General features: G+C 40.0%; 2 protein-coding genes across 7 annotated transcripts in view; both read left to right on the top strand.

The window, feature by feature from the left end:
- Positions 1-171: 171 nt before the first annotated feature.
- SS18L2 (SS18 like 2) lies at positions 172-6,186 on the top strand. Its single transcript, XM_081159913.1, has 3 exons — positions 172-2,607; positions 2,863-2,939; positions 4,956-6,186. Exons 1-3 carry the CDS (start codon positions 2,539-2,541, stop codon positions 5,041-5,043), a joined length of 234 nt encoding a protein of 77 aa, XP_081016039.1. The 5' UTR covers positions 172-2,538; the 3' UTR covers positions 5,044-6,186.
- Positions 6,187-9,563: 3,377 nt separating this feature from the next.
- The window catches only part of NKTR (natural killer cell triggering receptor), a 36,919-nt gene continuing 21,136 nt past the window's right edge, over positions 9,564-25,346 (top strand). For 3 of the 6 annotated variants that reach the window (XM_081159272.1, XM_081159273.1, XM_081159274.1), the window contains exons 1-6: positions 9,593-9,729; positions 9,927-10,007; positions 16,895-16,969; positions 17,955-18,062; positions 18,580-18,624; positions 20,352-20,439. In XM_081159272.1, coding sequence (XP_081015398.1) covers positions 9,950-10,007; positions 16,895-16,969; positions 17,955-18,062; positions 18,580-18,624; positions 20,352-20,439 — 374 coding nt within the window. In that variant the 5' untranslated portion in view covers positions 9,593-9,729; positions 9,927-9,949. Of the gene's footprint in view, positions 9,730-9,926; positions 10,008-16,894; positions 16,970-17,954; positions 18,063-18,579; positions 18,625-18,931; positions 18,960-20,351; positions 20,440-25,346 lie in introns of all 6 variants that reach the window. The other 3 variants (XM_081159275.1, XM_081159276.1, XM_081159277.1) reach the window with 2 other exon arrangements.

A 25,346-nucleotide genomic window follows, 5' to 3' on the forward strand; every position in this document is an offset into this window, starting at 1 on the left:
TTTCTACCTATTTCGCGGCTCTCACCCGTGTGGGTTTGAGGTCCGAGGCTGTAGTTCCCAACGTCCGGAGGTGCGAGGAGGCCTCGTGGTCGAAACTCGATTCTTGTTGGAGTAGCAGACGGGACTGACGCGCGGATGCAAAGAGGTTCAGCGTGAAGGCGCGACACGCCCGGGGCGTGGGTGCCGAGGTCCACGAGGCTGGGCGGCAGACTCGAGATAGGCAAACCAAAGAGCACAGCCTCCTGCCAACCTGGATGAGGTGCCAAAGTCTAGGGGCGCGCCCCAGTCTGGGTTGGAGGCGCTCACGGATGGCTGGCTGGCTCAAGGGAGACTGGGAAGCAGAGTTCGTCCATTAATTGTTCCAACAAATTTTGAGCACCTGCTATGTGCCAGGCACTGTGCCAGGCACTGCAGACAAAGAGAGGAACTCCTGACACTAAAAACTGTGAAGAGAGGAGGGCAGAGTGAGAGCACCCATCAAACAATCCCACAATGTGTGCTTGAATACGACCTGGGATATGAGCTCTTCAGAGAGGAGCAAGGTGTTTGAGAACATTTGCAGGAGCTTCTGGCCTGGACTTTGCGGTCCAGGGAGGCCTGTCTGAGAACAGGACACTGGCTTAGTAGCTACCTAGACAAAGGGGGGGGAGAAAAGGGTTTCAGACAGAGGGAAAAGTATGTATAAAGAACTCTGGAAGGCAGGAGGACTCCTTGAGGGGTGAAAAGAATGCTGTTGGGGGGTCCGGGGGAGTTAGTATTTAATAGGCACAGAACTTCAGTTGGGCAAGATGAAAAAATTCTGGGAATGGATGGTGGTGAGAGTTGCAGAACAATGCGCTTTTACTAAATGCCACCAAATTGTACATTTTAAAATGGTTAAATGGTAAATTTTATGTCTATGTTGCCGCAAAAAAAGTTAAGAAAAATGAAATCCAGACTTCAGAGAGAAAAGGAGTAAAGTGAGAGCCCCTAGGGAGACTAGAAGGGGGAAGACCATATGGGATCCTGTAAGCCATGGTAGAAAGTTTACGACAGTGGAATACTGATCAGGTTGCATTTTGTAAAAATCACTTTGGCTGCTGAAGTTAAGACCAAAACGGAGAAGATTCATGGAAGCCGTGGTCAGACCAGGTGGGAAGCCAGTGGAGTCATCTGGGCAAGAGAGGGTGAAGCTGGAGCTTGGACGGGAGCCATGGTGATGAGGAGAACTGGGCAGTCTGCAGAGAAATGTAGGAGCCAGTTCAACAGGACTCGGTGATGAATTTGATGTGAAAGGGTGACAAAATCGCTTCAAGGGTGAAGCCACTGTTCATGGATGGATGGTGGAGGGAGTCATAGATATGGAGAACACTGGAAGATCTGATTTTGGAGAGAAGATTGGCCCTTAGTTCCATCTTAGACAAGTTTGAGTTACCTTTGAGATTTCTGGTTGGGTTGTCAATGTTAGCAGTTGAATATTCAGGGTGCAGTTCAGTGCAAAGATCTGTGCAGGACAGAGCCTCTGAAAGTCATCACCACATGGGTGATGCACAGGAAAATTACTAAAAAAAAGAAAATCCCACAAAAACCAGGAGAGAGTTAAGTTGGAGACCACCTCCAGGGGTCCCTGTCTCCTGATATTCATGCCCTTGTATAGTCTCCTCCCACACTGCGTCAGGGTTGGCCTACCTGACAAGTGATCATAAGGCTAGGTAGGAAAAGGCACACACAAGGTAAAACAGGAGATTTGGTTAGTAAGAGACCGCAAACCCTGTAGTGTATGTGCCAGAAGAGAGGCTGGGGTTCCTCTCAAAGAGCATTCACACGGATGAATGTAGACCTGTTCCTCCCACCGCAGGTCACATAGTACAAGGCTCTGGCCTAAATGAGGAAGGCCCACAAAACCCCAGAGCTTTCAAATATGGAGCCTCGGGCAGGTTACTTACGTTTTCTCATCTGTAAAATGGAGACAATAAGGGTGACTTTTAGGGTTGTAAACCCAATAAAGCATTATTATTGCCCAGAAGAAAAACAGGCATGTATGTGTTTGTCCCTCAGCAAAGAATAAAGCTCAGACCAGTGTTTTTCTTGGCCCTGCGGGGTTTGGCTTTGGAGGAGTCAATGCCCAGGGTTCACCTCCAGATGCAAAACGGGAGGCACAAGAGAACTGTCGGAAGAGGGGGGGACTTGGAGCCAGATATCTGGGTTCCAGCCACGATTCTGGGGTGACCCGGGCACGGTGCTCCTGCATATCCAGACTGTACAAAGAGTGTTAAAAAGCAAGGAGCTGATGCCTGGCCCTGCACCCAAGTCAGCTTTTCAGGATCCGCTAGCAACTCCCGAACTCCCGGACCGGGCGCAGGGACCCTGACCGTCACTCCTGCGCGCCCAATCACAAACGACGTTCCGCCTGTTCCCGCCTCCTAAGCGGGAGGACCCAATCAACGCCGAGAGCGTGAGCCCCGCCCCGTCGTGGGTCGCCGCTGCGGCAGTAGTTGGTCTGCAGCTGCTGGAGCTGCGCCGGGGACCCGGGACCGGGTTCCAACCGGGCTGACTGCGATGTCGGTGGCCTTCGTCCCAGACTGGCTGAGAGGCAAGGCGCAAGTCAACCAGGAGACCATCCAGCGGGTGAGCGCGGCCGCGGACAACGGGAAGGGGTTTCTTAGTCGAGAACCGGAAGGGCCGCGGGTGCAAGAAGCTTCCCGGAGCGGGCGGCATCCCAGCCGAGACCTTGTGCCTACGGTGTTGACTCGCTGGGTGAGGTGGAAGCCAAGTCAGCCAGGGTGCCGGGGCAGGACAGCCTGGCACTGGGCTGTGAGACCTTGGGCGGGTTACTTAACGTCTCGCTGTCCTGTGGCACTGACCCTTTCTTTGCTCCTTCAGCTCCTGGAGGAGAATGACCAGCTGATCCGCTGTATCGTCGAGTATCAGAACAAAGGCCGGGCGAACGAGTGCGTCCAGTAAGTCCCCTGCTCCCTCCCCTGGCTTTTGAGTGGAGCGGAAGCCAGTGTGGTGATACAACAGCTGTCCCGAACTAGTCGTCTCGGGCGATCGATGGCAGATGAGGATCAGAGAGGTTGCTTCCCTGCCCAGCACCACAGGACTCTGCATTGTGAAGCCTGGAGTCGGATGTAGCACCCTCTTCAAAACTTGAATTACGCTCATTGCAAAGCCTTCTTCACGTGAAGCCTTGTCAGCTGATGACAACAGGAATGGGGAGGGAAGCACATGGAAAAGTAGTCTTAGGAGATGAGACTGGTGGCCGCTTTCTCTCCTTTTTTTTTTTTTGAGAGCATGTTTATTAAAGCTGGGAACAGTGAGATAAGGAAGGGCTTAGGATAGAAGAGGCAACAGGAGGGAGCCTAGGTGGGGCTGCTTTGGCTCAGGGGGAAGTCAGAGAAAAGGGGCCTTGGAGACAGGTCCAGGGAGTTAGCCTGGGATGAGCTGCCACTGCCCATTGCTCCCTTGTTTGCAAGTCTAGTGGGGACCCTTAGAGTTTAGGAGATGCAGCCTGAGAGGGAAGAAAGGGGTGGGCATGCTCCTGGGAGAGGGTGGTGGCTGCTTTCTTATCATGGACCCCTGGCTGATCCTTTTGCTTTATGTTGGGTGGGGTCAGACCATTTGGTTGCTAAGTTCCTTCCCATTTCTAACTTTGTAATGTTAACACACAAAGACCAGTGAAAGATTTCCAAGGTAAGCCAAAGGTAAATTATTCTTTCATTGTCACTGAAGTCATATTTAAGAAATCCATGCTTTTCCCACCCCCTAAAAATCACCCACAATCCTTCACTGAACAGCTCAGTGGAATAGTGGAGATAATCCATCTTTGGGTAAGTTTTTACATTTGACACCAGCATTTGGTAGTTTGCTTTTTTACAGTTTATAGTAAACACTCATTTTTCTATATGGAAAGTAGTTGCAAAACATTCTGTTTGGTGCTGTGATTCTCAACCCATGGGTAGGAAAGTTATCAAAGTCTCCTAGAGGGCTTTTTCACATTGCACAGGCCATGCTTCCTGCTCTCTAGTCTGACTTTTCTTCCTGGGTAGGGAGTTCTACTCCCTGATTGAGAATCACTACCATAGGAAGCACACATGGAAGTATTTCATCCCTGCTTTAAGTTTGTTCAGATATTTTATAAGTACTACTGAGTACCAGGCACTGTGTTAGCTACTGAGAAATCAGGACCAAAACAACAGCTCTGCTGGCGTGGAGCTTACCTTCTACACACTGGAATCTAGAGGGAGGAAATAATATAATTAGGCACATGCTAATAACTCTTTGAATAAGAATAAAGTAGGGTAAGTGGGGGGAAGGGTGCTGTTTTATACAGGGTATCTCTGATGTCACATTTAAGTAGATACCTGAGGTAAGGGAGCCAGCTATGCAGGTATGTGAGACAGAGCATGAGAGAGAAAAGCCCCCAGGCCAGAGAGTACTCTGTAGCTTTAAGTGTAGGCAAGGAGGCTGCTGCATCCAGAACTCACTAAGCAAAGGGAAAGTAGCAGGAGGTGAGATCAGAGGTAACTAGAGGCCCTGATCATGTAGCGCCTTGTAGGCCACGGGAAGGGCTCAGCTTTACTCAGAATGAGAAGGGAGCCGTTGGAAGGTACTAAACAGAGCTATGACATGATCCTAACTTAAATTGTACAGTGATCACTCAGGCTGCTCCGTGGAGAATAGAGTAGGGGTACGGGGGTACAGCAGGGGAACCAGTTAGGAGATGGGTTCAATTCCATAGACTAAGCAAGAAGTGATGGTGGCTTGGCCTAGAGAGGTGGCTTTGGAAATAAGTGAGAACAGGTAGGATTATGGACGCATTTTCCTTGAACGTGTTGAACAAGAAGGTTGATAGCACTGAATCACTATCCAGTCAGTGGATGAGTCTTCCATTAGAGTAGGTAAATTCTTTTCCACTTGTCTGTTCATGTTCAGTAAAATCAAGACTCTAATTTGTGCCTGTTTTTCACCCATAGGTACCAGCATGTGTTACACAGAAATCTCATTTATTTGGCTACCATTGCAGATGCCAACCCAACCAGTCCTTCAAAAGTAATGGAGTAATCTGCCAGCTGGCTGTTGTGAGGAGTAATTCAATGGAGTCCATTTCTGGTGAAACGGAGACAGGATCTTTACCAACTCAACTTCTGAAGACATGAAGGAAATCTCTGTGGCTCATCTAAAAGTGTGAAAATGTGAAGAAGGCTACAAAATTAACTGTATTTCAGTGTAAATATTTATTTTCATAATTAAGCAGATTCCCTCAATTAAGTTGCCTCCAGGCATCCTCTTTCCTGAAATAGGTGTGTTTGGATAACAAAGATCATGGGCATCTTCAAGGCTACCTTGTTAGTTTCAACCTGAAGAGGAAACAGCAGGTGCTTGGCGATCAGGAGGAATTGGTGAGACTCCCGACTGAGACCTAACAGCTGAACATGTAACTGTGTTCTCCTTTCTACCAGTTTGTAGTTCTGGAACCCTTGACCGCTCTTTTCAGGTTGCTTTGAAATAAACCTTACCTTTCCACAAAACACTGATACTGAGGTATAGAAATTTTCATGTACTAAGTGTTCCATTGGGTTTTCTAGGAAAACTGTAAAAACTTAAAAATATATGTAACAATACCATTATCATTGCTAACAAAGTTAATAATAATTACTAATTATTATCTTATATCCTCTAATAATAGATGGTGTTATAAGGGAGGAAAAATATCTTTCTCCTTCTGTTCTTTTAAGGCCCTATAACAAATGACAGATTAGCAAAAGAAAAGCATACAAATTTATTTAATAAGTGTTTTATGTGACACGGGAGCCTTCATAAGGAAATGAAGACCCAAAGAAGCAGTTAAACCTGAGAATTTTCTAAAATTTTTTTTTATTGATTTTTAGAGAGAGAGGAAGGGAGGGAAAAAGAAATAGAAACATCAATGGGTTGCCTCCTGCACACCCCCTACTGGGGATCAAGCCCGAAACCTAGGCATGTGCCCTGCTGGGAATTGAACCAGTAATCTCTTGCATGGGATGACCATCAGCCAACTGAGCCACACCAGTCGGGCACATGATATTGTTTTGATTCCATTTTAATAAAAGCAATTTTTAATTAATCTGTTCCCAATAAAAATCCCACAGAATTCCCTAGAATTCAGATGTTCTCTTCAACCACTAGGACATTCTCTTCCTAATCTTTAATAAGAATCTAGAATCCAAGGAGTGTTTTTATTTCTGTCGTGATTTGTTCATTCATTCATTCAAAAATATTTATTGATCAACTAGTATGTGCTGAAGATGTTGCAGTGGGGAAGCCATACACTGTCCCTGCTCTCATGGAAACTTCAGTATAAAGAAGGCAATACAGTATAAATAATATAGTTATGGGGGAGGCAGACAATAAAGTATAAATAGTCAAGGAAAGCTGCACATGGTAATAAGTACTCTGCAGAGAATCACAACAGGGAATGTTCTGAAGAGTGTCTGGGCAGCTACTTTCTATTACAGTCAGGGATGACCTGAGTAAGTAATATTGCAGCTGAGATATGAATAACAAGGAACTTGATATGTGATCATCTGGGGAACTAGTAGTGTATCATTCCAACCAGTTTTGGGGTTTGTTTGTTTTTTGTCCTCTTGAATCCATTTATAGAGCAGCATGCACCTATGTGGTCATCAATTCAATTATAACGTGTCCTCATCTGACCAGGCCTGTGCTGGGCTCTACAGTGAGGAAAATAGAGGAGGAGGGGCACTAGGCTCTGCTCTCAAGCTGCTCTTAATAAGCCTGGCAAGATAAAAGAGACTCATACCCAGGCACAGACCAGGGCACCATGCAGGACCAGATGTTGAGGCTGCAGTAACTCCATGTGGAAATTATCAAGTGCTGCTTCTACATCATAGAACAAGTATGCTTTTTAATTCCTGAACACTCCTTTGTCTTTAAACAAAAAATTACCAGTTGAAGCAGAAGCTAACAGCATCCGACTCTCATTTCTTGAACTTTACTCCAACTTCACTGAACTTTTTCGTTTGTGTCCTGACTCCCAACAGTCCATATTTATTATCTCTATTCCTGAGGACATTTTCCTAAAACTGGAAGTCTGCTTTTCCCAGGTATAGCAGGCCAGCTCTCAACTAATGACTTGCAGGAGATGGAATATTAATATCCCAGCCTCCTCACTCCCCATAAGAACAATCCTGAGATGCTTCTTCAATATTGGTGGCCAGAGTTCCCCAGAAGAATTAGACTCCAATCACCCGCTGTGGTAGGTGGCTTAATAGTACACACTTTACTGGCTACCTTCCTTGTTTCACTTCATCACTCCCCAAGTGGAGTTTCTTGGGATCATTTCCTAAGTAAGCAACTTACACTCAAACCATTGTCTCAGAGTCTTCTGAGGGAAGCAACCAAGATACTAGTCTAATGCCTTACTCCTGGTGTGTAGACCCTGAAGCTCAGCAAATACAGCTTCTATCAGCACCAGGGAAGACAAAAATTTTTTTTTACCCAAATCCAATCTACTTGTAAAAACTAGTGTCAGAGCCAAGGACTCAAAGCAGAATTTAGATTACAAATAAACAGGATCAACATTAAATGAGTTAGAATCCTATCTGACAAGAAGTGTCTGTTGTAGTGGGTTTTTCATATGAATTTGATGGGATCCAAACTCCCTGCTAAAGAGAATGAAGCAACAGACATTTATGAAAACAGCCATGCTTTAAAACAAGTTAGTGGCAGCCCAGCCGAGCGTGGCTCAGCGGTTGAGCATCGACCTAGGATCCGGGCGATCAGAGTTCAATTCCTGGTCAGGGCACATGCCTGGGTTGCGGGCTCGATCCCCAGTCAGGGTCATGCAGGAGGCAGCTGATCAATGACTCTCTCATCATTGATATTTCTATCTCTCTGTCCCTCTCCTTTCCTCTCTCTGAAATCAATAAAGATATATTTTAAAAAATAAAACAAGTTACTGGCAAAAAAAAAAAAAAGACATTTATCTAAAAGGCTAAAAGATAGGTGTAGTATTCACAATTAAGGTGACTTCTTAGTTTGAAGCCATTGCCCCAGTGGCCATCTCTGTGCTGCCACACCCCCATGCCTTTCTCCTGGGTACTGGCTTCACCCCGAGCTGATCAATCATATTTACCCAAGAGATGGGCATATGAACCCCATCAAGCCAATCTGAATCTTTCCCCAGGGTTTTACTCACTGGTACTGGGAGGAAAAATGCTTTCCCTTCAGATTGCCAGGCTATAGAGATGTATGCTTAAAGATGCCATGGCCAAGTTCCCTGTCCCACCTGGAGAAAGCCAATCTGATCTTGACTAATATCATGAAGATGTTATTTTAGCAAAATGCACATTTTTTTTTTTACCCCATGAAATGGTCTACTTGTTTTCCACTAAAAAAGAAATCTAGGAATTCAAAATAATGTGTTTCCAAAATTTCAATATAGATAGACTTTGTTACCAAGATCTGGTCATATTTATTCCTGCATCGTGGGTCCCAAGATTCCCTCCAAGTTTGATGGTTGGCTAGGAGGATTCACAGAACTCAATATGTAAACCACAGCTATGGTTTATTAGCAAAATAATTCAAAGCAAAATCAGCAAAGAGAAAAGACACATGGGGCGAAGTCCACAGGAAACCAGGTTCAAACTTCCCTCTCCCAGTAGTCACACAGGACAAGCTTAGGGAAGGGATTCAACAAGTGATGAATTGTCATGACATGTGAGAAATGTCTACCAGGGAAGTTCATCAGAGTCAGTGCCCAAAGTTCTTGTCAGGGGGCTGGTCACATATGCATCCTCTGCCTAGCACATACCTAAATTCCAGATTCCTAAAAGGAAAGCAGCTGTTCAACATAAACCATATTGTTTACACAAACAGTTTAGGCCTAGTGAGGCACTCTTCTCATATAATGAAAATTTTCTCTAAGTACAGGAAACTGGTTACCATTCAAGTTCTCAGATTCCACTCAACCTACACTGTAAGCAGGCCTTTCTAAAGACAGCAGCCTCAGGCTTATTATATCAATTCTTTTCCGCACAATTTCCCATTTAAGATCTAGAATATCCTTTTATTTAAAAAATAGTATAAGCAAATAAGGTAGGATTGTGTATGTACTTTCTCACTGGATTCCTTTTCTCTCCTTTCGTTCATCTCTTTTTTCCCTTGCCTAAGTTATAAAAATGTCAAAGTTACTTCGGGGACAGGTTGGAGAAAGGATCCCTGCTCGAGGCTGAATTGTGCATCACAGAGGATGATACACTGCGAAAAAGAAAACAGGTGGAAAGCTTACTTACACCTCCACGGCGTAACTCACACAACTGGCTCCCAGCTGTCAACAGCGAAGCCTCGCGATATCGGGAGATGCACGGAAGCTCGGGGCCCTTGAGGAGGGACCAGAGGAAGTAGAGAGCGCAGGCGCGTCCGGGGCTCCCAGATTGGCGGCTGACTCCCATAGTAAGGAGGAAAGAGGCGGAACCAAAAAGGGACCGGCTCAGTTATAGGAGCGCCAGACGGGAGGCTTCTCCAGAGCTCCCAGACACGCCCACGTGCGCTTCCTTACGGTTAAAGACCACCTTCGCGACAGCGCTCTCGCGGTATTTGTCCCGACTCTCGCGGGGTTTAGCGTGGCACAGGGAGGCCGGGCCCGGCGAAGGGGGAGGTGGTCCGTTATCGGCGTTGGGCTCGGGCAGCTGTGGCCGCGCTTTCTCCTCTGTGCACGGGGAGCCGCTCAGGCTGGAGGCCCCCCAGGTGAAGAGCTCGCCCGCCTGCGTGTGGGTGCCGTGTGGGAGCCAGGAGGCCCGGGGCGGGAGGGGGCTCCGCCTGACCCTCCCGCTCTGTCGCGACAGGCCGGCGCGAGGCGACCGCGGCTCGGGCTCCGCCCCCGTCCCGGCCCCCGCCCTGGCTCCCGACCTGACCGCTTTCCTCCCTCTCTCTCTCTCTCGTAGCTCTTGCCGCCGCCTCGGTAGCGATGGGGGCGCAGGACCGGCCGCAGTGCCACTTCGACATCGAGATCAACCGGGAGCCGGGTGAGCCGGAGACTGGGGAGCCCTGCTGGGGCCCGGGCTTATCTCGGGGAGGGGTCTCCCCTCGTCAACTCTCCCCGAGCCTTTTTGGGGGCTGGTAGGCACAGTCAGCACTCCGTTTGTGCCGAGGCAGAATCCGTACAGAGGAGGGTGGCTCGGGTCATCACTCCCACTCCACTCGGAGTCCGGGCCTCGCCCCCAAACTCCCTGTCCCCTTGCACCCCCCACGCTGAGTGTTCACACCACGCCCGGCGCCAAGAAAACGGGTGCAATCTTTGCAGGATTTTTTACCCCACTGTTTCTAGGTGGCAGACACTTCCAATGCCAAATTCAGTTATCTTGCTCTGAGCTGTGAGGTTTGGACTTATATGTTCTGTATTTCCTAATACTTGCATATCGTTAATAGGTTAACTGGCCTCTGTTATTCCTTAAGCATCTTTAGCCAGAATTTCTGGTTCATGGGGAAATAACCTGGGAAAGTCCACTGGGATAAACCGAAGCATTCTGTACCAGCAGACTTGCAGCGGGCAGTGCACTTAGCCGGCAGTAATGTTTTGTCTGCATACTTTGTCGAAAATAAAATATTTCCTTCTAAAGGGTGGTGGTTTCCTTCTGAAGAGCAGAGCGCGCAGTGTATCACACTGCTTTCTTGGCCTTCTTTTGTATCTGTAACAGAACTTTTAATGGAAGGCATAGCTACGGTCTTTGTGCGCCCCCTTGTTCAGATTCTTATTGAGAGCCTCCTACTGTTCTCCGCTGTGGGGATGTAGCCACGAATAAAACAAAGGCCTCTCTTCCTCGTTGTTTCTATTCTGTTAGGGGAAGACAGACAGTAAACGGGGGAGAAAAGTACAGTGGCTTGTCATAAGGATAATATTTTAATGAGTTGGTCAGAAAAGGCCATTTTGAGATGACGTTTAAGCAGACGTCTGAAGGAGATGAGGTGAGCCATGTGGATATCCTTGAGAAGAGCATTCCTCGCAGACGGAACAGTTAATACAAAGGTCCTGAGGAGGGAGTACTGAGTACTTGCCTTTTTAAGGAGCCTTAAGAAGCCTGGGGTAGCTGGTGTAGGGAAGGGCAGAGAGTAGCAGAAAGTGGCTATAGGCTGTAGTGAGGACTTTGACTCAGTAAGATGAGAAATTATTGAAGAAATTTGAATAAAGGAATGATGTGATCTTAGAAATTTTGTTCTAATCTCATATTTTGAGCCTTGATGGATCTTACTATTTACATTTAATATAATTATTATTGCACTTAGATTTGTCTGTTCAGTACTTGTTTTTGCTTCCTCTTTTTATTTTCTTCTTTGGTTGCCTTTTGGGTTATTTGAACATTTTTTAGTATTTTTAATTTTTATATTGAATTTTTGATGCTATGTAGTATTTTAGTAGTTACTCTAGAGATTACTATATATGTGTATAATACACACACATACAGCTTTTTATGTATACTTAGAATTAATATTTTACCACTTTAAGTGAAATATTAAAACCATCCCACTATATAAAATTTCTTTGCTTCTCACCTTATGTTGTATCATTATAGGTATTATATCTACAAACACTGAAAGTTTTTGCTTTCAAACATCACAGTACATCAAAGAGCTTAAAAGGAAAAAAACTCATACTTACCCACATATTTACCATTTCTGTTGCTGTTTTTTCATTCTTGTAGTTCCAAGTTTCCTCTGGTATCATTTCCCTTCTGCCTGAAGAATATTGTAAGCATTTTTTAAAAAGCAGATCTTCTGGCAGCAAATTCTATGTTTTCCTTTAGCTGAAAATTTTATTTTGCCTTTATTCTTTAAAGGTATTTTCACTAGATACAGAATTCTGGGTTGATACTTTTAGCACTTGAAAAATGTTCTATTGCCTTCTGGCCTGTATGCTTTCTGGTAGGAAGGAAACCCATAGTCATTCCAGTTGTTCTCCTGTATGTGATGTGTTCTTGTCTGGCTTCAAGGTTTTTACCTCGTCTTTGGATTTCAGCAGTTTGATTGTGCTGTGCCTGGGGGTGAATTTCTTTTTGTTTATTCTCTTTTGGTGTTTGCCAATCTTCTTGAATCTGGGTCTGCCTTTTGCCAAATTTAGGACGTTTTCAGCTGTTACTTCTTCAAATATGTTTTCTCTCCAATACTCTTTTTTTTTTTTTAACCCTCACCTGAAGTTTTTAAAAAATTGATTTTTAGAAAGAGAGAAAAAAAAACATTAATATGAGAGAGAAACATGGATTGGTTGCCCTCCTGTATATGCCCTGACTGGGGATTGAACTCACAACGTGGAGATGTACCCCGACCAGAAACCAAACCCACACACTTTTGGTGTATGGGATGATGCGCCATCCAACTGAGCCGCCTCGCTGGGGCTCCAGTACTCTATCCTCTGACACAGATATCAAATCTTTTGATATTACCCTACAGGTCCCTTAGGCTCTGTTCATTTTTTTTTTAAATCTTTTTTTCTCTGTTTTTCATATTGTATAATTTCTTTTAATTGGTGTTCACGTTCACTGTTTTTTTCCTCTGTCATCTGCATTCTGCTGGCGAGCCCACCCAGTGAGTTTTAAATTTTCATTTTTGTATTTTTCCATTAAAAATTTATTTTTGATTTTGCTTGAAGCTTTCTGTTTTCCATTCATTTTTATGAGTGTTTGTCCTTACTTAGTGGAGTATGGTTGTAAGACCTGCTTTGAAGTCTTTGTCTAATAATTCCAACATCTGTATCATCGTCTTTGATTGTCTTTTTCCTTATGAGATTTGAGATTTTCCTGGTTCTGAGATCAAAAAGTTTGAGAAAACTACTCATTTTGTAATTGTCAGAGACTTAAAGTTGGTTTCGAAAGTGATACCAGGGTGTTTCTTTAAAGGAATGTTTGACTTTGGAATATTTCTTTATGTGGGCCTTAGAGCAATACAATAAAACCCTGGCAATTTATCAAAATAGATAAAAACAGGGATATAGTTGAAATGGGTATTTTTACTTTACTGCTTAAGATTTATGTGGACCCAAAAAATAGAATTGAAAATGTATCTTTAGTAAGCATCGTAAAGTATTTGGAAGTGATACCAAGAAATTTGTTTTAAATAAAGAGGCAGACAAATGTTTCAGACTACTTGTGACCTTGGGCAAGCCACTTGACCTCTTTGTAAATGTGGTTCTAAAGATAGCAGCTTTCTGCAATTAAAAGTTTTCTTATATTAAAAATTACCCTTTAAACTGTAGACTCACACTCAAGATAGCTCATAGTTTGAGAGGGTTAGAGATGTGATTTGTACTGAGGGAGCAGGAAAAATGTATTCTCCCATGTCAGGCTCACCCTGGATCATAAACTCATGCATGAATAGAGTGACTGGATGCAGTGGTCTGCACTATTTAATGATTTCTCCCCTATTTATATAGTCATAAATATATAGGACTGCGGTGTAATAGTCCTATGTAATAAGGTTGGGAAGAGTAATTAATTAATACACTTACCTCTCTTACAGATTGTGTTTTTGTAACATGAATTTATTCTAATGGGATGTATTAATTAAGGAGCAAAATTTTCATTAGACAGACTACTGTTTGTGTTATAACACAATCATGTAACAAGGTGGGGAACTAGTGGTGTGGGACGGGAGGACAGTTGAGCAGCACTGCTGTTCTGAGTTATTATTGTCCTAACAGAAATTTGAAAGACCACAAGAAGGATTATGTTCATGCCAGTGCTGGGAAAGGAGGCCAAAGTGAGATGTGAGCAATTAGAGGGTTTTCTCAGTGATGTTTAGGTTTTATAACAGACCTTATAGCTAACAATATGCCTTTAGTATTAATGCTCCTGAAGAAAAAAATCATTCTTACTGCAAACTGAAATTCCCTTGTCACCAACTCCCATTTCCTATGGAAACAGTTGTTCTTATATGTGATGTTGAAGTGCAGTGTTTCTCTAAATTCTATCATGTTACTATAGAGAAGACCCAAGAAGTTGGGCCTGGAGAATCCCATTAATAACAACAGGCCCAATTGGATGGTTGCAATCCATCCTTTCTTATAATTCTTCTTACTAAATATTATTTTACCCCCCACCCCCTGTTCAAAGGCCAGCTTTGGGATTTATTAAGTCTAATATTGTTGTTTTTTAATTCATTGATTTCTGATTGTACTTTTATTAAAACCTTCTTTATATTTTTCTTAGGTTTATTGCTTTTTTTATCTTCCTTAGTTGAGTGATTAACTTATCTTTGGTCTTACGCATTAATGGAAATATTTAAGACTATGTGCATTGATTGGGACAAAGAAGTGATGGTGTTCAAACCTTTTTGCCTTGTGAGGCTTGGCAGCTCTAAGATCTGGCTCCGTTCCCCAACATCCTGGTTCTTACAGTTCTTTACTTCCCTGATCTGCACCCATATCCTTGTCAACTAACTACATGAGCCAATAAGTAAATTCTCTTTTGAGTTTTTGCTTGTACTGTCTTCAGGGTACCTTTAGTTGGGTGTTGAATGACATCTTATGAAAAAAGTTTTAGATGCCTAAATAATTATAGAGCTGTTTTGGTGTTCTCTTGCCTGTCTTATATCCTATTTATATTCTCTTACTGCTTCCTTTTATGTGATTGCTCCACCACAGTAATTGAAAGAAGTTTAACATGTACATTCTACAGGTGATTACGTGTTTATGTATTCCTAAACTGTATTTCCTCTTTTATTTGCTTTAGCAAAGTCAGTATGAGATGTACCTTCTCTTACCAACTCAACCTCTCTGTTGGTTTTATTTATACTGTGATTTCTTTTTCTTTGTAGGTAGCATACTTCTGCCTGGATGCTAGAAGAATTCTTTTCCTTTATATCTCTGAAAAGAAAGAGATTTTAAATATCTTGGTGGTGGTGCACTTACAGTAACTTTTACTGGTACATAAATACTTTTGATCTGTATAATTAGGTATTCCTTCATTTATATCTCATTAATCTCTATCTTTGAATAATTTTGCTTCAAGTGTTTTTATTGATATTATTATTCAAATATTTATTCTGTCCCAGGCACTGTACAGATCAGTGGGGATAGGGAGCTGAGTAAAACAGACATGGTTGCTTTCGCCCTGCCCTCACACACCCAGGCCCAGGTGGATGTAAGTGTACTTTGTTCATACCACTGATGGCTCAGCACATTGTGTAGCGATGTGTGCCTGTCATTTCCAGCCAAGGTCTCAGCTCCCCGAAGGGGCACCTTGTCTTACACACTGTTGGACAACCTGATTCCTGGGAAGGATAGCAGTAAATAATGTTTGAGTAAATTGCCCGATTTTGTTGAAATGCTTAATCAGTTTACTTCCGCTTAGATTTTACTTTCTCCCTACCCAGTATGATCTGCTCCTACCTTTGTTCTTAGCCTTATCTCTTACTTGTAACTGTGTATGTGTTATTCTTTACTTTCTATAATGAATCATATACAATATTTTTTCTAACCAGTGTTCATCTTTACAACTACCTTATCTTTTATGTCCGTAGTGTATGTCTCCTTTCTCACCACTGCAATTCCAGCAAAGTTGTTTCTGAGAAATAGGAACAGTAATATTATTGAAGGGTGATGTTTGATTTTATCTAGATTCCGGGTAGTTGCTGATTTTCTTCCTGCCACCTAGTGGCCAAATCAGGATTACAACATGACATAGGCTTGTCTTTTTCTGTCTGTACCCAATCTTTAAAATGTGTTGATAGTTCACCATTGATCTCAGTATTTTTAAGGATCTGCGTGTTGGTATGTTGGGATTAAGATCAGAAGCAATTGTTGTTCTGTGTTATTTTTGTCCTTAGCCATGTATTTTTTATCTTAAAAACACCATTAATAATGCTTGCATACTAACCAGTTTTAGATTTTAGTGTTACCCTTATAGGGCAATGTATTTATTGGCATAGCAGTAATTCTTTGAAAGAAATCTTAGTATATATAAAAATAATATTATTGACAGTAATGACTGATTCTAAAAGATGATTAAATCCCACTAAATTATAAGAAGTACTGAGGAACAAATATTCCTGAGATCTTATTCATTCAGAGGAGTGTTAGTTTCCAAAGAGGCATCAGTGGAGTCTGTTAACTCAGGAGGCAAGATGTAACGATGTTACCACTCCGAGGGCAGATGGAGCATGTGCTTGTATGTTCTTGTGTTTTAAAAAATGTCTGAGTTTTATTTTATAACATGGTAATAGCAATAAGTATAACCCACATTTTAAAAGTGCAATGATTTTTAAGAGTTTAAAGTAGTCCTGAGACCAAAAGGTTTGTGAAAGCCTTCTCTCTGGCATGGTTACATCGAATTTGCAGACTTGGTGCTTCTCATTTCATGTTTATTGTAGGTGTGTTGTTGTTTTCAAGGAACCGTAACCTATTCTCTTTTCTGCTCTCTCAAGGAATAGAAGATGAGTTTTAGTTGTGAGTGGCAATTCAGGAAGTTAAGGTAGAAGGCTGAATGTAGAGGACAGAAGAACTGTCTTCTAACAGTACTGGCCAGAATGGCTGTCTCGTGATATGGTGTGTTCTCATCGCCAGAGAGTTCCAAGCATAAATTAGACAACTGTTATCGAGAATATTTTTAAAGAAGATTAATAGTTTAGGGGAGGGGTCTGTACTAAAATGGATCTAATAATATAAGACCCCTCCAAAAGACACTTAAAATCCTACACTTTTAGGGCTGAAACCTTTGGCTGCATGTGAATTCTAATCCTAACAAATAGAGTAGAGTTCCTATTAGTTGGCTTGGTCCAGTTAAATTCTTTCCTCTTAAATCTTTTTTAAAAATTAAAATGAATTACTGAAATGGACTTTACAGTTTGTCAATTCTATTTATCTATTTTATTCCTCCCATATAAAATTAATTAACTTTATTTCCTTTTATGTGTTTTATTTCAGTTGGTCGCATTATGTTTCAGCTCTTCTCAGACATATGTCCAAAAACATGCAAAAACTTCCTTTGCCTATGCTCAGGTAAATGAATCATTAAATTATTTCCAATGAGAAGTCATGGCTTATAGTTTTTCCTTGCTTAACAGAGTAGATCTATTTCTTAAAAAGTAATGGGCTATGAGATGAGTTTAGCAAACAAAACTCATAAAGTCAGGGAAAAGCATTTTTTCAAGGGAAGAGAGAAAAAAGAAATGGTCTCAAAAATGAAAACTAAAATACTACTGTGTGTAATGAAATCTCTATACATTGCAGTTTATAAAATAATAGCATTTTCAAAACTGATTTGGTAGAATTTCAGAAGTTTCAGTACTCTTTACAAATTTAGCACTCCATATCTCACAAGAAATTTAGGATTACAAAATAGGCAAAACATGATTAAGTTATTCTTTGTTTTATAAAATTGGATTCATATTTTAAAATTTTTTTATTGACTGATTGATTTTAGAGAGAGAGAAAGAAACATCAGTTTGTTGCTCCACCCATTTATGCATTCATTGGTTGATTCCAGTATGTGCCCTGACCTGAGATCAAACTTGCAACCTTGGTGTATGGGGACAACGCTCTAACCTACTGAGCTACCTGGCCAGGGCTAATATTTTTTAAAGGTAGAAAATGGGAAGGAAAACATCTATAATATTACCTCAAAAATAGAAATAACAAATTAAATTTTTAAAATTCACTCTTGGGTATACACACATGCATATACAATCTTTGCACCAGCTCCCTAATTACATTCTTTTACTGGAATGATAATAATTCTTTATCTTTCTTTTCTCCTGCAGCATGTAAAGTCTGCACCACACAATTTAACATTTATATGCTGCTTTGTATTATTTATCTTGGTTTGTGTGTGTGTGTGTGTGTTAAGTTGTCACACTTTGTACCGCTTGTATCTTTTACAGTGTCCAACACACAGGAGTGATTTGACAAAGTGTTAATGGGATGGTACTTTCCACAGAAGGATGTTTTTGTATCTAAGCTTCATTTCTTTCTCTTTTTTTTCCAGGGGAGAAAGGCCTTGGGAAAACAACTGGGAAGAAATTATGTTATAAAGGTTCTACGTTCCATCGTGTGGTTAAAAACTTTATGATTCAGGGTGGGGACTTCAGTGAAGGTAGAGCTAAAAGTTATGCTCCTAATAACTCCATCTATCAGTTTCTAAAGTAATCATTATTATGTTTTATTGTAAATATTGTCGCCTAACAGTATAATGTAAATATTAGGTGGTCAGTGAATACTTGTTGGATGAATAAATGTTGTAGACCAAGAATGTATGAAAAAGCAGAATACTAAGACATTTTATTTTGTTTATATGCAATTTGAATAATATCATTACTTGGTGAATTACCTTATGATGAATGCCAAAGTACTGTTTGGTTGTATTTATTCTAGAATTTTATTGGTGTGATTGCTGTTTGAAATAAATGGGTTATGGAGATAAGTATTTTAATAGCATTCATTGTAATCAGATTGCACTTATATTTTAAAGATGAGATTTGTTAGAATTTTGATTATTTTCAGTAATTGCAAGGTGTTATCTCCTTCAGCAAATTGAAACCATTTAAAATAATTTATATGTACTAGTATATTTTTAATTTTCATTATAGTTTAATGTAGCTTGTTATTTTCAGGTAATGGAAAAGGTGGAGAATCAATTTATGGTGGATATTTTAAAGGTAAGCCTTAATATTTTATGGTCTCTTATTTCAGTTCTGATATTAAAGCAAGTTTGCTGATGTATTTTTAATGAGAAGATGTTTACTTATAGTTCACTTTTTGCATGAAACTAATGTTGCATGAAAATACTTTATTTGCATGAACTTGGGGATAAATTATATTGTAATATATAACTTTTAATTGACAAGATTAATTAAGGCTAACGTTATGGTTAAACATGACTTTCAGCATGGAGGTTAGGCAACTATATACATGAAAACTCCTATCTTCCTGCCTAAAACTGTCAACATATTCTTTTGTTTATAGAGAATGTGGTCTTTTGCAAAATGAAAAGGTAAGAGAACAAAGCTCAGTAACACAAACTCCAATTCTGTTCCCTTGCACCCTTCCTAATAAATTTATGGACAGTCTGGGTCAGGTTGTGTCTGGATTTCAATATTGCTTGAAGACTTGAAAAATTCTGTGTACTATTTCATACATCTGTATCTTCTTTCTTTTCCTGATGGGTTATTCCACATCAGGGAAAAGAATCTAGTTGTGTCTTTTTTTCCCCTAAACCAAGCAATTTCTCTGAATAAAAGTTGGTATTTCTTCCTTTGCCCAAGGTTTGTATATTTTCTTTTGTCTACTAGAACTATACGATTGTGTATTATTCCTACAGCAGTAGCATTTGCATAAATCTAACTATTGCACTTGCCCCAAAAGCCTTAGAAAAGTCAGTTGCAGAGATTTATAATAGGATCCATATTACCAGGTGTTAATACCATGATAGCTCCAGTGTTATAATAGTCTTTTATATTTCTTTTGGGGAAAATGGATTACTACTCTTTTTCAGAAGCCTGTTCCCAAGGTAATCATTTTTTAAAGTTTTCTATGTTTCTGTTCGTTCTAAAGAAAGATCTGTTTGTATGAATGTTGAAAGGAAATTTAAATCCTCAAGATATTTCTGCTGGAATTAAAATAATCTCTTAAGTGATTTTTATGACAGAGTTTTTCCTTTGAACTAGTAAGAAGCAGCTCTTTGGCTGGTCCTGTTAGCCTGTAGCTTTGAAACTAATGCTGGTAGGCCACTTTTGTGTGTTTGTTCCCTGTGGCAAATACTTGTGTATTTTAAAATTGTATTTTGCCATTTAAGTTGTTTTTACAGGAATTTCTTCCATAGATAATTTTGTGATCCTATTGATTGGAAGGAATCCACATACTTAATTTGATTTAGGCATGTCTCTACAACTTGATTTGTTTGATTTTTTGGTTTCTGCTCTCATAGTCCAGCTTCAATTCAGTTGAGTACTAAATTTAACATGCAGAAATTAAGCACATAAGAGGATTATTAAACTCCCATGTATAGTACATTAGGCAGGATAATTTGGAGGAAATGAGCTTTACTAAATAGATTTTTTTTCTAAAATTTATTAGTTTTCCCTGAAAGTTATAGTTTAAATGTTATTTAGCCAAAGTATGTTACTACTAAAAGTGACTGTTCTAAGGCTGTTTGTATAAAGTATTAAAAATATGTTCTCTTCCTCCCGGCTTTAAGTAGTATTTTTTGGTCTTTTTATGCTTTTGTTATTTGATTAGTCAAAACTTTTTTTCTAAATATTCAGTCAAGTATCTGTACTGGCCAGAAGAGGAATTTCATCCTTTGCTTTCTGTTTATTTCTGTGAACATTACACTTTAAAAGTGGCTTATACTGGAGACTGACGAATTTGTGTTTTCTTCAAACAGATGAAAACTTTATTCTCAAACATGACAGAGCGTTCCTTTTGTCAATGGCAAATCGAGGGAAACATACCAATGGTTCCCAGTTTTTCATGTGAGTAGGCATAATTCAGAGATGGCTTTTCTTAAACAGAGAAGCGCTATTCATGAGAAAGATGGTGTAGTTAAACCAAGTTTAATGCTAGATTTCTGTGAACTGGGGTTTTACTTTTAATTTCTGATGTTATAGTAACTGGTAAACTAGCAACCGCTTCTGCATTCAGCATATATTCTGGATTTGAAGAATGATAATTAAAAGACTTAACTTGAAGATGTACGTTATTTTCAAAATAGGTTGTCATCTTATGAAAAGAAATTGGCTTTGACACTTAATTAATTTGGGAGCTCAGTTTACCAAAGCTAGATTGGAACATCAACTATTGATGAACATTTAAAAATTGTTCATAGACTAGGACTAGATGTACCCTTGGCGTGGAAAGCAGTTGGTTTGAATAAACCATTGTATAGTTGCTTTTTCTCTTACTGCTCTTTGAGCCAATTTGAGAGAGAGACCATTATTTTCTGATATTGTATGGAAATAAGTTATTTGCTGTAGAGCCAATATGTAAAAAAACTCAAACCGTAGGAGATCTCTATGCATAATTTAATTAACCCAATGTTGTTGTCATTTCCACCAGAATTTATGAGATTATCACTCAGGAAACATCAGCATCCTAAATTTGCTTTTTTAAAAACAAACACCTTTATATATACATACATGCACAGCCAAAACCTTACTACTTATTTCTCCATCTGAAAGACCTTTGGCATACTTTTAATTATATTATTAACTACAGCTACTCCAAAACTATTTTTATTATAATCCCATGATATAAAATACGAAAGATAACTGTCTAGCATGAAGCTTAATGCTTTAAATTGGAAGTAAATCTCTACATACATAGTTGTGCTATGTATATTGGAGAAATATTTTATTCATGTTTTATCAGAAAAAGTTTTTTTGGTGGGGGTAGTCATCTTTCTGAATGGATGAGTATGAATGGCGCTTCCCTGTCTTTAAAGGAGTTTATTTACAATAAATCTCACATTTTAAATTTGTCTGAAAAAATGGATTTCCAACCTGATCTGATAAAGTTCAGATAAGGGGCATTCTGTTCCTAAGAATGTCCTAAAAATGGAAAGCTGAGAGAAGATGATAATACTTGGAGTTGTACAGGAAAAAGGAAGACCTTAAGCAGTTGTTCCTATATGTTGTTTTGATTCCAAAGAGTATTAGTTATTATACTTCTTTATAGAGTATTTGTCTGTTCTTAACCTTCTTCAGGGCCAAAAAAAGTAGTGGGAAATATTTTGAAAAACTTACTTGATAATTAAATATAGAAGCTGTTTACTCTTTGACTGAGTTTTCATTTCCATTTTTAAGCTTATCTGAACTGAACACGATAAACTAACGATTCATTGGTCAAGAAGCTACCATCTGAGGGCTCTAAAGTTTCTTTTAGATTTTCTTTTTTTATGTCAGTACATGTAAAATTTGATTTATCACGTAGCAGCAACTTCTCATTGTTACTTACTGATTAGCTTAAACCAGTACACCTACATACATTAATTAAAATCCAGTATATGAGATTCTCACTTCAAAAATTTAGTGTCTCATTTCTGTGTTATTTAGCACTTACTTAAGTCTTTCCTATGAATGTTTAATATCAAAACAAAATTAAGGCCATTGCTTAATTTTACATCAGACTACTATTTTTGACAAATAATGCCAAATGAAAATTTTAACTTTGGTAAGTTGAGATTTAAAATTTTAAACTTATTTTCATAATTAACTATATATGGCGTTAAAATTACTGTGAACCTGTGATTGAGAGAAATTTTTCTACTTTCAGTTTGAAATTTAATTCTGGAAATGAGTTTCCAGTTAAAAGCAATCTTGGCAGTAATAGAGTGTTTTTGCACAGTCAAAAAAAAAAAAAATCCTAGCCTCTCTTTAAAAACTTAAAGAGGTTTTTATAAACATGCTTTTATAATGCTGGCTAAAAGTACCAGTTCCCCATGGGTTGCAGTGTAAAAATCAAACCAATGTTTACATTACTAAACAAAACATCTCCTTGCTCTTATAGAAAGGATAGTAAGACGGAGAAGTTTTTTCCTTCAAAAAATAATCTCTGAAAATCCATGTTTTGAAAGCCTAAATCCTTTTGGAGTCAGCAGTAGTAAAAAAGTATGTACTGTCTTCCAAGTTGCATATGTGATCACCGATAATAGCTCTAAAAGTTGAGGTTTTGGGGGGGTTGATGGTCACAGAGCTCTCTGACGGCTCCCCTGCCTTTTACCTTCTTACCACAATTCTTTCTGTGGCACCTGGAGCAGTAATTGTGCAATTTGGAAAAAAATATATAGTGTAAGAATGGATGGTAAAAATGCCAAGAGCTGCCTTTAGAGTTTCTGTTTCCTAAGCTTAATAAGGACTTTTGCTATATCCTTGCAAAATTGTATTTGTAGTTTATGTTCTAAATCTGTTACTTTGCAATTCCCAAGGAATAAATTCAATGCTTATTAGTGTGTATATTTTCAAAATGTTCCTCAAGAATTCTTGTGCTTTGTGCAGTAGCTATTGTCTTCAGTACTTACACATTTAAAACTTCCCCTTCCTAAGCATACAACATTTTTATTACATGTAATTTTGCATATATTGCTTTCTTTGGGTGGGACAATTACGTATAATATGATGGAAATGAAGTTTTCTTCTCTGAAGCTATTTGTAATTTTTGCAATAAGTACTTATATCTCCTATTGTATTAGTTATAATGATTTTGTTTTAGGGGCCTAAGTAGAAGAAAACACTTTCTTTTTGGAGTAGTACTGTTCAGAAAACATGAGAGAAGTGATATGTGGCACCACCATCCCCATGAATCACTGGGGAAGTAATGGTTCATGTTCAGGTGTCTTTGAAGGAATTCAAAGAACAGGGACCAAAGTAGTTAGTAACCAAGTTAACTTAGTGCTTAGTCACTGTGTCCTTTTTACTATTGTGTTTTAAGCCAGAGACTAGAAAGAGCCACGGTGAAAGCTATGGGATTGCACAGCCTCGCAGTAGACAGGGACTGAGAACCCTGGCTCCCCCTTTTCACTCTGCACACACTGTCACTAAGGAAGAAAGCCCGCATACAGGCCAGCTATGGAAACTTTATTCATAACCTCGAAAACGTCGACAGCTAGAAAGAGTCCTGCGCACCACAGGCTATGAAATCTTACTGGCCATTCTGCTCTGAATTTCTTTTAGTTAGGTATTAGAGGCATCGAGCATTACTGGAAGATAAAACGGCACGTTATAAAGTACCTACCCCACTTTCAAAGGTTTCAGTGTGAAAATGTGGACATGAGAAGAAAGTTTTGTGGGTTGATCCTAAGTTTCTGAATATGTAGAATGGCTTGTATGCGAACATTGCGTTGCCGAAAGGAAGTTGTGGCCATTCCTAGCTTTCATTAGCCTGGAAGGTGCGGAGAAGCTTTGGGCTCGTCAGGCCTAGATTGGGAGCAGCAGCAGCCTCTCCGCCCACTCTATTAAAACCCAGGCTGTGGCCAATGCCCTCGTGCCCTTCACTCAGCCTGTGCAGGCCTTTATCACAGCCATGGGCTAGAAAGACCTGCAGAGCTTCGGAGAAGCCTGTCAGTGGTCATGATAAAGAAAACAAGATAACAGAAAAGTCAAACTTGACTTTCAACAGAGTGTTATATTTTAACAGTCATAAATAGGACTATGGGAGGAAAATAGAAGTAGTTCTAGGATATGTTCTGTCATTTAAGAATCTGACTTGCCAGTGGCCACTCATCTGAAAGGGAGAGAAGTGCTAGTAATTCCAGAGTCGTGGAGCAGAAGGAGTTGTGTGGTTTGGGTTTGGGGGTTTATAAAACTTTGTTGACATTGTGGTAGCAGAAGTAGATTTGGGTAGAAATGCTGTTTTCCTCCACATATTCATGAATGTGGGTGAGGGGAAATGCTAGTAAGTGTTAATAACCTGAGAAGTTCTAGCTTTTTCCTTCTGTTGTTTGGTAATACCTTTGTATGTTAATTTCAAGATTTTTCATGAACAACGATGTTTATGAAACTTAACCATAAGACAAGTTCTCTGAATATCATCAAGTGTCATCCCTAAAATTCAGTCTTAGTATTACTATTAATGTGGCATGTGTACTGGTGGATATTATGTTAGCATTATCACTGAATTCTTGAAAGTTCTATTGTGGCGACTTTTGGGACATATACGTAGGGCACTGTAACGTGCTTGGTTAGCTCCTGTTGCCCTTACACAGCGCTGTCGCTCTGTGCAGTTTGTTGTGCCTCCTCCATGATGGCGTGATGGTTTCAGGAGTTGGAAGGAAAAACTGCATGTTATTAAAGACTGCAGTAGGCAGAAATATGCTATCTTTGTCTCCTTCTCCCATTCTGTTTTACACCTAGAGTCACTTGTTTTTTACATTCATTGAAAACTTCACATTATTTGAAACATATTCTTTTTTGCCAGTAATTCAAGAAATTAAAGCTTAAAGCTTGTTTTTAAATATTTTACTTTGATATGTTGAAAACCCCTATAAAGAATTTTGTCTACTGTGTCTAATAAGGATTTTGGTCTGAGTAGTAATAGCTATGTTTTAAGTTCAATAGAGTTAAAATTGGTCAGACAGTCTATTCTTTAAAAAAATTATATAATGGGGAAAATCAGATTAGGCGGGACAATAAAGTACCGTATGTGGCCCAGATTTGCCAGCATACTCTTAGACGTTCATCTCCTCCTGCCTTTTTCTCTTTTGAGGAGATCCTTAAAATTCTAGTTATGCTGCTTTATTATATTACTGTTATTTTCAGTGACTGACCAGCTACAGTGTGTATATAATGTCAGTGAACAGTAGCTATAGTCCAAACGTTTGCTCATTAACTTCTGATAGTGGCTTGTTGCGGTGTATGACTGAAAAATGGTTTCGAGTGTGGAGCAG

The sequence above is a fragment of the Miniopterus schreibersii genome, assembly GCF_964146895.1.
Source record: "Miniopterus schreibersii genome assembly, chromosome: 15".
NCBI lineage: Eukaryota > Metazoa > Chordata > Mammalia > Chiroptera > Miniopteridae > Miniopterus > Miniopterus schreibersii.

Excerpts from the sequence above, each read along its gene's own strand:
- SS18L2 (XM_081159913.1), top strand. The coding sequence starts at position 2,539 with ATGTCGGTGGCCTTCGTCCCAGACTGGCTGAGAGGCAAGGCGCAAGTC. Across the intron at positions 2,608-2,862 it reads ACCAGGAGACCATCCAGCGG|CTCCTGGAGGAGAATGACCA; the intron begins GTGAGCGCGGCC and ends TTGCTCCTTCAG. Across the intron at positions 2,940-4,955 it reads CGGGCGAACGAGTGCGTCCA|GTACCAGCATGTGTTACACA; the intron begins GTAAGTCCCCTG and ends TTTCACCCATAG.